The following is a 13310-nucleotide window of genomic DNA, read 5'->3' on the forward strand; positions in this document are numbered from 1 at the left end:
GAAAAATATGCATGCTTGTGCTCTGCTCACTTTCTCCTCTTTATACAATCGAGGCTCCTAACCCAAGGTCCTACCCGCAGTGGGTAGATCTTCACACTTTAATTAACCCAATGAAGATACCCAGAGGCCTATCTCCAGGGTGACTGTAGATCCCATCAAGTTGAAAATTAAGATAAACTATCACAGACTACCTCTTGGATAAAGTTTTGGTTATAACGTAATTCAGTTTGAAACCAAGTAAAGCTCTATGTCTACATATCCTCATTCTACTGGAACAAAAATGGTCTGTCCCCTTCTACCCAGTGTTTGACCCACTTTCTGTAGTTCTTCAGCTTTTTAGGAACCACTGCTTGAAGTGGAATAGATGTTCTCAACCACAACGACCACCAAGTGTGATTCAGCTGTGCAGAGTGGTAAAAACAGGATGAATGAAGCATGCTAAAAGAAAGACTGATTTTCATTGTAAAACTAAGTACTAGCCAGAGAATGTAGGAAGACTGTAATCGGGAAGGTGGAGAAGGCTGATATCCAAAGACTGGGCTTCAAACATGAAAATCATGAATACAGGAAAAAGACCATCAGTGAAAAATAAGGAGTTCAATGTTTTAAGAACTGAAAATTTACGTAATGGAGCCTCATCCATTGGTAACTTGGATCACATTGAGGCACAGGATGCTGGAGCTTCAAGTCAAACTTAAAATTAAATGCTCAGATGACAGGGTTCAAAATACCAATGGAGAAGGACTATAGAAATCCAGGCACTTGTAATCCTAGCACTTAAGGAGAGGTAGAAAAATAAGGAGTTCAAGGTCATTCTTGGCTACAAAGAAAGCTTGACTGTATATCAAAGAGATTGGGAAAGAAATAAGCCATAGAGCTATTAATTCACTAAATAATATAATTCCTGACATGTAATGAACCTTTAATATATTCTTAATTCTGCTTAAGAATCAATAAATAGGGCTTGTGACATGATCCAGCTGGTAGAGGTGCTTGCTGCCTTGAGTTTGATTCCCAAGGACCCACTGAGTAGGAGTGAATTGATTTATGTAAGCTGTCCTAAAACCTCCACACACATATTGTGCTCTATCTGTCTCTGTCTCTGTCTCTCTCTCACACACACATATACTTTCTCTCTTACATACATACTTAATTAATTAATTAATTAATTAATTAATTAATATAAAAAATAAGTGTTAAAAGGAGGGCAGGAGACGTGGCTCAGCAGTTAAGAGCTCTTCTAGAGGTCCTGAGTTTAATTCCCACCAACCATATGATGGCTCGCAACCATCTATAATGGGGTCTGATGTCCTCTCTTGGTAGGCAGAGGTGTACATGCAGACAAAATAAAATAAATAAAATAAATAAAAATAAGTCTAAAATTTTTTAAAGAAAGTATGAAAGATGAATGATTAAGTAACCAGGGTGGAACTAAATAATGATGCTAGAAAGTCAGTAGTGACATTAATGCCAAGCATACTATAGAAACTAAAAGGAAAGAAATCAGCCAGCCATGAAAGCACACCTCTCTAATTCTAGCACTCTTTCCACTGAGACTACATGGCAAAAGACTTTTCTTTCTTTTGCTTTTTGGAATCCAGTTCTTTTTCGACACTTGAGTGAAATAAGACAAGCACAGAAAGACAAATGCTTTGAGATATCATTTATATGTGGCTTTTAAAATCAGCAAACTCATAAACGCAAAGAGTATAATAGTGATTGTCTAAGCTTGGAGGAAGTATAGGGCCAGCTGTGAAATAGAAAGATACCTGTTGGATGGCACAAAATTTCAGTTACATAACAGGGATACTAAGTTCTGGAAATCTATTGTACATAATGACTATCGTTATGAATAACATAGTGTGTGTGGTTTTACACACCTTTATTACCACCACTCAGGAGACTGGGACAGGAGCGCCTGTCTGAATGACATAGGGAGACCCAGTCAAAAATTGAAAGAATATAAACATAAAAATTGCTTTGATCAGGACAACAAAATGCTAAGTATGTAAGGTGATTGATATATATTAATTTATTTAATAATTTCAAAATATATGCTTCTCTCAAAGTATTGTAGTTTATACCATAAACATATGACTTTTTTGATTATACATGAATAAAGATTTCCAAAAAAAGTACTTGGAATGAAATTCAAATGTTAGGCATTGAAATTAAGCACAAAATTTAAAGGCATGCAGGCCACTATGTTCATAGCAGCCTTGTTTATAATAGCCAGAAGCTGGAAAGAACCCAGATGCCCCTCAGCAGAGGAATGGATACAGAAAATGTGGTACATTTACACAATGGAATACTACTCAGCTATTAAAAAAATGAATTTATGAAATTCCTAGGCAAATGGATGGACCTGGAGGGTATCTTCCTGAGTGAGGTAACCCAATCACAAAGGTACTCGCACAATATGTACTCACTGATAAGTGGATATTAGCCCTGAAACTTAGGATACCCAGATATAAGATACAACTTGCCAAACGCATGAAATTCAAGAAGAACGAAGACCAAAGTGTGAACACTTTACCCTTTCTTAGAAATGGGAACAAAACACCCATGGAAGGAGTTACAGAGACAAAATTTGGAGCTGTGACGAAAGGATGGACCATCTAGTGATTGCCATATGCAGGGATCTATCCCATAATCAGCTTCCAAATGCTGACACCATTGCATACACTAGCAAGATTTTGCTGAAAGGACCCAGATATAGCTGTCTCTTGTGAGACTATGCCGGGGCCTAGCAAACACAGAAGTGGATGATCACAGTCAGCTATTGGATGGGTCACACGGCCCCCAATGGAGGAGCTAGAGAAATTACCCAAGGAGCTAAAGGGAACTGCAACCCTATAGGTGGAACAACAATATGAACTAACCAGTACCCGGGAGCTCGTCTTTAGCTGCATATGTATCAAAAGCTGGCCTAGTCGGCCATCACTGCAAAGAGAGGCCCATTGGACTTGCAAACTTTATATGCCCTAGTACAGGGGAACGCCAGGGCCAAAAAGGGGGAGTGGGTGGGTAGGGGATGGGGGGGGGTGGGGATGGGGGACCTTTGGGATAGCATTGAAAATGTAAACGAGGAAAATACCTAATAATAAAAAAAATAAAAAAACAGCATGAATAAATTATAATTAAGATGAATGCTTTTTGAAATAAAACAATAAAGAATTTGCACACTTAAAAAAAATAAAGGCATGCAGGTTTCGTGACTGGGAAAAGGCCCTGTAAACAAGATGGCAGCCATTTCCTAACATCAAATGTATAGCAGGGCTACTGAGGTTATAGATAATATTTTGCAAATGAAGTGGAATATAAATGTGTGATTCAGTGTATGTGTGATTATATGTGAAAGTAGATATTTCTTTTATATTTTAAATGCATTTAGGTTATTTTTCTGAATTTACTGGGTGTTTTTTCTTCTTTATCATTACATCTTAATCAATTCATTCCAATGTTACATTTAATTACAAGTGCACTCAAGGACAAAGACTTACATAGCCTTAGCTTGTTTTTAATCATAATTTATCTTTATCTGTTATTCTTCACTAGGAGCAAAAGACAGGGATGTTTACTTATGTATTGGCTTTATACTGATTCATAAGAAATTACCATACAGTTGGCAGCTTACAACACTGATGTCTTAGCTTATGCCCTTGTAAAACAGAAGTCTGCATACAGTCTGGCTGGGCTTTAAGCGCAGAGACTCCACCCAGCAGCTGATTCAGAGGGATGCACAGACTCACTGCCAAATGGTGGACAGAGCTTTGAGATTCTTATGGAAGAACAGGAGGAAGGACTGTAGGCACTGAAGAGAATAAGAACTCTACAGGAAGACCAACAGAGTCAACTAGCCTGGACCCTTGGGTCATTCAGAGACTGAACAACCAACCAAAGGACATACATGGGCTGAAACTATGTCTCCCTGCACATATGTAGCAGATGTGCCGCTTGGTCTTCATGTGGGTCCAAACAACTATTCCAAAAGCTGTTACCTGTCTCTGCAATATATTCTTCTAGCTGGGCTGCCTTGTCTGGCCTCAGTGGGAGAGAATGTCCTCAGCCTTACAGATACTTGATGTGCTATGGTGGGGGATATTCAGGGGCCCCCACCCTCTCAGAGAGGATGGGGAGGGGGGAGGGGGAAGAATTGTGGGAGGGGGACAGTGAGCAGGATGTAAAGTCAATAAGTAAAGAAAAATGTAAACACTTAAACTTTTTATTAAATAATAATAATGAATAGTATACCTACTTAAAGAAAACCAAAGTCAAGTGAATCTGCATTCTTATCTGCAGCTTGGGATCCTCTTTCAAGTCCATTAAAGCTGTTGGCAGAATTCACCTCCCTGTGGCCTTAGGACTGAGGTCTTCATTTACAGGCTGGTTATTGGCAGGAAGCTTCTGTCCGTTCCTACAGAATGCTCACAATCCACATTCTGTGGTCCTCACAGGCAGGTCACAACAGAGATGTTTGCTTCCTTCCGGGAAAGCCAGATTTCCTTTCCCTGATTTGCTTTTCTCTACTAGCCAGGGAAAACTACATTCAGAGAGTTCCTATAGTTGGGTCAGATCCATCTATAGAATCTCCATAATTGTAAAGTCAACTGATTGGGGACTTTAATTTCAACTACAAAATCCTCTTGTGACATAAATATTGATTGTCAGACTGAATAAACCAGAGGAGGTGCATATACCAGGGTCTGGGAATGTTGGGCCCACCTTAGAATCCAACTTAATTTACCCTCAATTGAAATATATATTTATTTAGATGAAACATGCCATAGACATTCCCCTTTCTTCATAAAACCCACTCCTGAAAAAAACACATGCTTCTGCCTGCTTTTGCCCAATTCATATTCACTACCACTTACTCCACCTACCCCTGGTTGTTCCTCCTGGATTATAAACCTCCTTTGTGCTGAGAATTTGGTGTCTGTACCAACTCCAATGGGGCCACCCCTCTCTTACATCAACTACCTGCTTTAAGTTTTACTTGTTATATTATAGCAGACAGTTGCTTCATCAGCATGTTCATTTGCTACAAGCTAGTTAGGTTACAACGGATTTCAAATACTCACAGTAGGTATACAACAGCTCAGAACAGCTCAGTTTTCACACTGATAAAGTGAAGGTGAAAGTGTGATTGGTTCTAACCCCAAATTAAGAATTTAAGCTCTCAATTCAGATTGATCTGGCATCAAATCCTGACACTAAATAAGTGCTATCTGTGAAACTTTAATTGAGTTATATAATTCTTCTAAACCCTAGTGTCTCTACAAGAAAAATGAGGACAATATTAGTATCTTTCTCATGTAGTGTATAAATTAAGTGAAGTAATATACACAAAGTATTTAATATGGTATCTGGCATCTAGTAAACACTAATGATAATAATTACTTTACTGGTAAGTAAAAAAAAAACTGTCTGAAAAAGTATAAAGAGCTACTTCAATATAACATTATCACTAGGAACAGAGAAACCACTAAACAAGAAATCTCCATATGCTGAACACTGATGTATTAGCATCTACATGCTTCCCCGTGTCTTCATTTTGTAAATGAAATTTTCACTTAACTCTGTCTTTGAACACTGTAAACATGCAAGTTGTATTTCTAAGAAACATAAAGAGAATTTATGAGTGTTATTATGTTTGAAAATTGTTCCCCTAAAGTTCGTATGCTATGATATCTGATACAACACTTTTGAGAGCTAGGGACTTACTTATAAGAGGTGAATATATTATGTGGTTCATGAATGGATTATTATTACTGTTCCGTAGGTCTGTTGCTGAAAGACTAAATTTGTTATATAAATGAAACAAGCCTCCTTGTCTTTCCTCTTTCCCTCATTTTGGTTATAGGATATTGAAGTACTTAAAGTATTAATATAACCCCAGTGTTGAAATTGCTGCCTCTAGAATGGTATGAATTAAAATACTATTCTAGAAATTACCCATTCTCAAGTATCCCATCATGGCAGCAAATGGAAACTAAAACAACCATCTTTAGACAGATGAAAAGTATTGCAAAGATTTAGTGACTGTGATGGTTTGTATATGTTTGCTCCAAGGAGTGGTATTATTAGGAGGTGTGGCCTTGTTGGACTAGGTGTGGCCTTGTTGGAGTAGGTGTGTCACTGTGGGTGTGGGCTTTAAGACCTTCTTCCTAGCTGCCTGAAAGCCAGTCTTCTAGTGATCTTCAGATGAAGATGTAGAACTCTCAGCTCTTCTTGTGTCATGCCTGCCTGGATGCTGCTATGTTCTTGCCTTGATAATAATGGACTGAACCTCTGAACCTATAAGTTAGCCCCAATTAAGTATTATCCTTATAAAAGTTGCCTTGGTCATGGTGTCTGTTCACAGCAGTAAAACCCTAAGACAGTAACTATAATTATAAAAGGACTGAAGTTACAGAATTACAGTTTCAGTTTAAATAATATGAAGAAATTTGTTAATATTTGAGATTATCACAAAACAAGTATAGAACAAAACAAAACAAAACAAAAAACTGACTGGGAAAATAAGTTTTATGACCCTGATTATCTATCAGAGAACTTTATAGAAGAAATGTATTCATTAGATATGAGATTTGGATAGTGATGTTTAAAAGTTCTTCTCATTTCTAAATACAATCACATTGAAAATTAGATTTCAACATCCAAATTATGAGATGAAATAGTCTATAGAATCAAAAAATTGTATTGACTCCTGTTGACTGGATACATATGTTCAGGACTCCTGATTGACATTTCTGCATAAATGTTTGGCAATAGATTAAGTTCAACAATAAATTGATGGATAGATATCCCCACTCCCTGCACACATACATAAACATACACACTAGTGAAAATTACAAAGGAATAATTCAATTTGTGACTAGAGGCTGGGTGTGGTGGTGCACATCTTTGATCCCAGTACTAGAGGGACAGAGGCAGGCAGATCTTCATGAGTTCAAGGCCAGCCAGGTCTACATATTGAGCACCAAGGTAGCCAGAGCTACATAGTGAGACCTCAGAAGCTGCCTGACATGGAAACTAAACTCGGATACTCTGAAAGAGCAGTGTGTGTTTTAACAACTAAACCATCTGTCCAGTCTCAGTTTTTCTGTCTCTCCACACCCCCTCATCCAAACTCTTCTATCTTGAGACAAGGTTTCTCTATTGATCCAGAGTTGGTCTTGCTCAAACTCATTAGGTAGCCCAAGGTGGTCTCAACCTTGTAGCAATCTCTCTGCTTTAGCTTCTAAATGTTTAGATTATAGTCATACAGTCCCATATTTTGATTTGAGTGATTATTTTAAAGCATAAATTTCATATGTCTTTGTTTACATCTTTTTATATAAGGCTATATATACAGCTTATTGCTTTGAAAAACACCATTATGTCCAGAGAATATTATTAGAAGCATATCTCTGACATGTCTTATTCCTAGACATTTCACATTAGTCTGCCATTTAGTAGTTGCTTTAAAATTACCATTGCTTATTCTCTTATATGTCTATTGAAATGTAAATAGTATGGCATTTTCAACAGTACAATATTTACACCCCAATTATATTTTTCTTTTGTTTTGTGAGTATTATTTCCAAGTTTAGTTTCTCAGTGAAATTTATTAAATAATCCCAAGACCTAAATTATGGAATTATCAATAAGCCCAGGACTCATAGTTATGCAAAACACTGTAAATGTAAGTCTATCTAGTATATGTAATGTACATGGTTTGTTTTAATACAGTCCTTTTGTTTACAAAATAATAGAGTTATTATAGGATATTTAATAATTCCATAAAGAAAGAAATAAGGCGCGCGCGTGCGCGCACACACACACACACACACACACACACATATCCTCTACTCTTCTTGTTTCCCCCTCTTTTAAAGAATTTACTAACTTATTGTGCATTAGTATTTGTTTGCATGTATGTCTCTGTGAGGGTGTCAGATTCCTGGAAATATAGTGCCAGACAGTTGTAAGATGCTAAGTGGGTGCTGGAAATTGAACCCGCCTCCTCTGGAAGAGCACTCAGTGTTCTTGCCTGCTGAGCCATCTCTCCAGTCCCCTACTGTTATTATTTTAATCAGCAATTTAAAAATATCACCATGGCTTCTTTCTGAATATGCTACCATAAATCTCTCTATGTGGCTAAACATATAGATATACAAATAAATGATTTCACACAAATGAGATTATTACATGTATTATTCTATATCATCTGTTTTCATTTAACATATTATAAGCTCTTCTTATGCAAATAAATATAGGGATTTGTCCCTTATGAACTTATAGCAAACAGTTCTTCCTGTTTGCCCATATCCTTTGCTTAACAAAATCATATTATATAGTCTACATAATCTAAGTGACTGAGATAAACATGCAAGTTTCTCTCTACTGGGCGTGTGGCAGAGAACCAATTGGTTGACCCAGGCCTGAAAAATAAGAGTTCTCCTATGACCTTACATGCTTCCTAAGTACAGGCACAAGGCACTATGTTCCAGCCCCAATACCACAAAAGGAAAATATTTATGGTTAAGATATTATGAACTGAAGTTTCTTGCAGCCATTTACATTATCTATAAGAAGGAAACCATTAGCAATAAAAACCGAGGCCAAAGTACATTAAAAAAAAAAGCATAGGTAAAAAAGATGGACACACGGAAAGAACACTTATATATATTGAGCCTTGAATGCATCAAATGTCATCATTTGTATGAACTATATAAAAAAGATATGAAGCTCATAAAAATAGAAGCACAATTTTACCCATAGTAAGAAAATACAATACACATAGCACCTTACTCTGAAATCTTAAGAGTTTATTTACAGAAAACATGGACAGGATAATATGAGGAAGGTATATTAAACTATATATATATATATATATCCATTTGAGAAATTTTTAAGTAAATACCATTTGCGAAATGAAGTAGGTATCAGAAAGGTTACAGTTTGTGAATTATTTTGAAATAGTGTTAAGAGTCTTACCTGAGCACAAACTAGAAGAATAGAAGATGTGAACACATGGGCTTTTAAACACAGTGAATTTTGTTAGGTCGTAGATTTCTGAGGTATGGGTGTGTACATTTTGTGTATTGCTGTGCAACTTGATTCAGTTTAAGTGTGAATTTTTGCTTTTACCTAATTTTGGAGCAATGAAATTAATACATATGTGTAGATGTGAAATTTTCCTCATGCTCTATTTTTAATGTATTTATCATGATAAAGCAAATATCATCTAACAGATTCCCCCTTTGAAAGATAATTCTAATTTGCTTTCTTTCAGAGTCCTGAATAAAAATTCATGACTACATAATATTCTATTATAAAATAACACATTTGACTTGCAGGCTGTTTCTCCTATGTCAATACATTTCTAGACTTTTTATTTTAGTTACTACTAGTTTTAAAATTCATTCTCATGCTAACACAAAGTATAATTTTAAAGGCACACTGAAGGGTGAAAATGATATAAAGATTTCAAGGCCAAATAGGAACATTTTTTTAAATACCTAGTATTACAGTTATAACACAACTGACCTTCCCAACAGATAATTTAGAGTCAATGATTACCAAATGTTATCTTGTCCCTGACAAGTTCTCAATAATTTGAGAACATGTTCTTAATGGATTCTGCTACTTCAAAACCCATAAAAATATCTCATAAATAGCAATATCAAATCTTTTCACATCTACATCGTATCTCCAATAATCTAATCCTCTATGCATTTTTTCCCTGAGTTATCACTGTCTTGCTTGCTTACAAGAAAAGGCTACATGAATTATGAGTTGCTTGGATTCCTGATGTTCTGACCGACTACTGCCAGGGTTGTCATAATACTAGCTGGAGGGATACTGACAGTTTATATGATCCCTGTTAAAAGGAGAGAAAACACCCACACCAAGCTGTTCCATATGGTAATGGTGACTTCTTCCCTTTAGAGTAGAATTATTGCTGTATAGAGAAGGATGACAGCTAAGCAGAAAGATTTCCCTTAAACCAACCTTAGCCTTAGGACTGAGTAGTTCTTCTAGCCATTGGGAATCAGCCAAATGGGAAAATATTTTCTCATAATTTTCATTATGCATAAGATTTTGTGAGGTCTTATGATTTTAGTGGAATGAATTCAAATAATCAATTTAAGGGTACTTTCAGTTATGAGGTGGCCCTCAAAATACTATTGTATAGACCAGAGTACAAAAAAAAATTGTAATGTCTATAATAGTAAATTTGCAAGCCACACAATCAACATTCCAACTGCTAAACTCTGCTAGGGAAACAGCAAGCATGTATATATATGCATATACACGTACACATATATACATACACATATATGTATACATATATACATACATACATATGTATATATATATATATATATATATATATATATATATATATATAATTTGATATTTTTAAAAGCAGCAAGGACCAGTTTGTTGACCCCTAAATAGGAAAACAATAGTTTTACCTTTTTCTTATGTTTGTTTTACAGAACCTTATGAAAGGGTCAGAGAAGGCCAATAAAACAGGGACTTCAACCATCCTTGCTTTAAAAAGAGCATTTAATATATATATGAACTTTCCTGCAAAATTAAATTTGATTATTGGGCTCATTTATAATGAAAACTTTACAAAACCATTGCTTTGAGCTTAATGCTTTAAAACTCAGAAACAGATACTCAGGGAAAATAAACACATCTTTAACTTTTTCAAAAATGATGAAGGTTAGGGTATGTTTTATTGCTCCCGGCAATTAACTTCCATGTGTTATAAAAGCACTTAAATAGACAGCCATAATAGCTCTAAGATGTCATTGGCTTATCATTCCTACTACCCATTTTGACCTTTTCTCAACTGAGAAATTAATGTTTAACTTACCTTAAACACTCCAAGAGAATTGGCCTAGAATATTGAAATAAAAATTCAAATAAAACTTCAGCACTAGTCTGTGAGCTTGTGTAAGACAGTAACAAAGTTGCCTTCTTCATATTCAAACTGTCTTCAGCATTTTGGGATGCTGCATGACACCAAATAATACATGTTCATAAAATTGCTGCATATACCACACATAGTAACTCAACATCAAAATATTTTTCTTTAATATTCAAACAGGTGATACCTTTACAATAAACCAAAATATTTTAAGAAATGTATAGGTTCACTAGTAAGTAATTAGGTAGAAAATAAATTTCTAAATTTATATGGTTATATGTTTTCATATAACAATATATTTTGATAAATTTTCATGAATCAAAACAAAAAAGGCTTTCTTCCATAGTATAGTGAACAAAAAATTTTAATTTGAGATGAACCTTTGTTCTTTTTTTTTTTTTTTTTTTTTGAACAGGTTCTTAGGTAACACAGGCTGCACTCAAACTCATATAGCTTAAGATGACTTTGGAATACTGATCTTTCTGCCTCCACCTCTCAAATGCTAGTATGGATGGCATGCATCACTGTACCCAGTATAATTAGCTTATTTTTAATTGTCAAATAATTGTTTATATTTGGGGTAGTAAAATGTGATGTTTTAATCACTGTAAACACTGTAGAAAACGTCAATAAAGCCGTATCATCTCACCAGTTTATTTTGTAGTAAGGACCATAAATCCACTCTTTAAGTTAAAACATTTAAAAAACATAAAATCTAGTAGTAATTCTTGACAAAAGTTATACTTTCCAAAGGATCTATAACTCCCCTGCCTGCACTGTTATGTGATACATCTTGGGCAGTATATAGTTTCTCTCACATCATGGGCTGCGACGACAGTTAACTATTGAGAAAAGTTGCAGTTCTTATGATGGCTCAGCTCCAGCAATAAATCCACCATTACTCTTGGGAAATGGGACACACCCCAGCTATCTCTTTCTTATGGACTTTGCCCCTTGGCCATCTGGATCATATGTAGGGATCTCAATTAGGGATCTTATAGCAAGTGAATAAGACAGATCTATTCCTACAGACTAAAGATGCTAAAAGTGCCAAAACCCTAAGGCGGTATATTTTAGACTTGGCTGAAACGACTAAGTAATATACAATCCCAAAATGCCCACAGAACTCTCTCAGGATGAACGGAAGAGACTCAAAATCATCCCTCTCAAAATGCTTCTTTTGAACTGCAGTTAGCAGAATCAGTAAATAAACGTCTAAGGAAACTGCACCGAAGTCGGGCGTGCCTCGGAGTTTTGGCAGACAGCTGCTCCTGCGCAGGTCCCAGACTCCACCCCACCGCAGGCTAGACACCGCCCTTATTCCCACTACTTCCGGCCTCTCCTAAACGCCCTCAACACGCTTGCGCCATTTTGACAGGCTGCTCCCGCATTAGTAATCATAAGATTGCCTCTCTGGGACCGCCCCCCGCCACCTCTCCGCCCCGCCCACGCTTTACCGGCCGGCCGCGAAATCTCGCGAGGTTAGGTGCGCGTCGGTATTTTGCGGGCTAGTAGCTTTCCCTGCAACTGTAATTGCCGCTGCGGGAGAAATTGGAGCTGCTGTCGCTGGCACGCCCGCTGCCTGCTCTCCGGGACGGAGAAGCGCCACAGCCTCTTCTCTAGCGCTCTCCATACACCTAGCGCCCGGGTCGCCGGCCACTGTCCCAGACCCACTGCAGCCACCTCAGGCAGTCGCTCTGCAGGTCATCCCCTTAGCCCAGCAACTGAGGGTGGTCCCCGGTCCCGGGTTGACTTCTCACTCCACGTCATCTGTGCCCTCCTCAGTGTCGCCCGGGGACCCACCTCTCCACACTCTTAACTGACGAGGAGGAGACGCTCAGAATCACCCTTTCTCTAGGCGGAGCCGGCCCCCTCACCCGCGGGTGTGTCCTATAAATGGCGTCGGAAAGCGACACCGAAGAATTCTATGATGCCCCTGAAGATGTGCACCTGGGGACCGGCTATCCTGTAGGGTAAGTACCAGAAGCTCGGGCCCAGAGCTCGGGCATCCTAGTCTCCTGCTTCTCCCGCATCTCCCTCTACTCCCTTCCCCAGTCCGTCTGTGTCCGTCACCGCTGTTCCTCTTAGTCTCACTTGGACACCTCAGAACCCAGACCTGGGACTTCTTAGGGCAGGATGAGTTGGAAGAGGGAGAGGGAATCCTCCTTCACCCTTTTCCCTAGTGAGCGGTTTGGGGACTCTTTCGGACCCCTTTCTTGTCTTAGCCAGCCCTTGAGCGGATGGCATTTGTGCCTCAGAGGCAGCGATTTGTATTTGCGGGGTTCAAAGCTTACCTTTCCAACATCTGTTTTGGCCCTCGGGGACCAAAAGGAGCGGTAGCAGGACAAATTGAACTTCCCCGGCTTCTCTCTCTCTC

At 37.7% G+C, this 13310-nt stretch overlaps 1 protein-coding gene across 4 annotated transcripts in view; it reads left to right on the plus strand.

Annotated features, from left to right (window-relative positions):
- Positions 1–11768: 11768 nt before the first annotated feature.
- Positions 11769–13310, plus strand: part of Wdr44 (WD repeat domain 44) — a 113625-nt gene continuing 112083 nt past the window's right edge. The window contains exons 1-2 of one of the 4 annotated variants that reach the window (XM_006527700.4): positions 12351–12636; positions 12719–12906. In XM_006527700.4, the coding sequence (XP_006527763.1) occupies positions 12830–12906 (77 nt within the window). In that variant the 5' untranslated portion in view covers positions 12351–12636; positions 12719–12829. Of the gene's footprint in view, positions 12907–13310 lie in introns of all 4 variants that reach the window. The other 3 variants (NM_001305675.1, XM_011247497.3, NM_175180.3) reach the window with 3 other exon arrangements.

Source organism: Mus musculus, chromosome X, assembly GCF_000001635.26.
Source record: "Mus musculus strain C57BL/6J chromosome X, GRCm38.p6 C57BL/6J".
Taxonomy (NCBI): domain Eukaryota; kingdom Metazoa; phylum Chordata; class Mammalia; order Rodentia; family Muridae; genus Mus; species Mus musculus.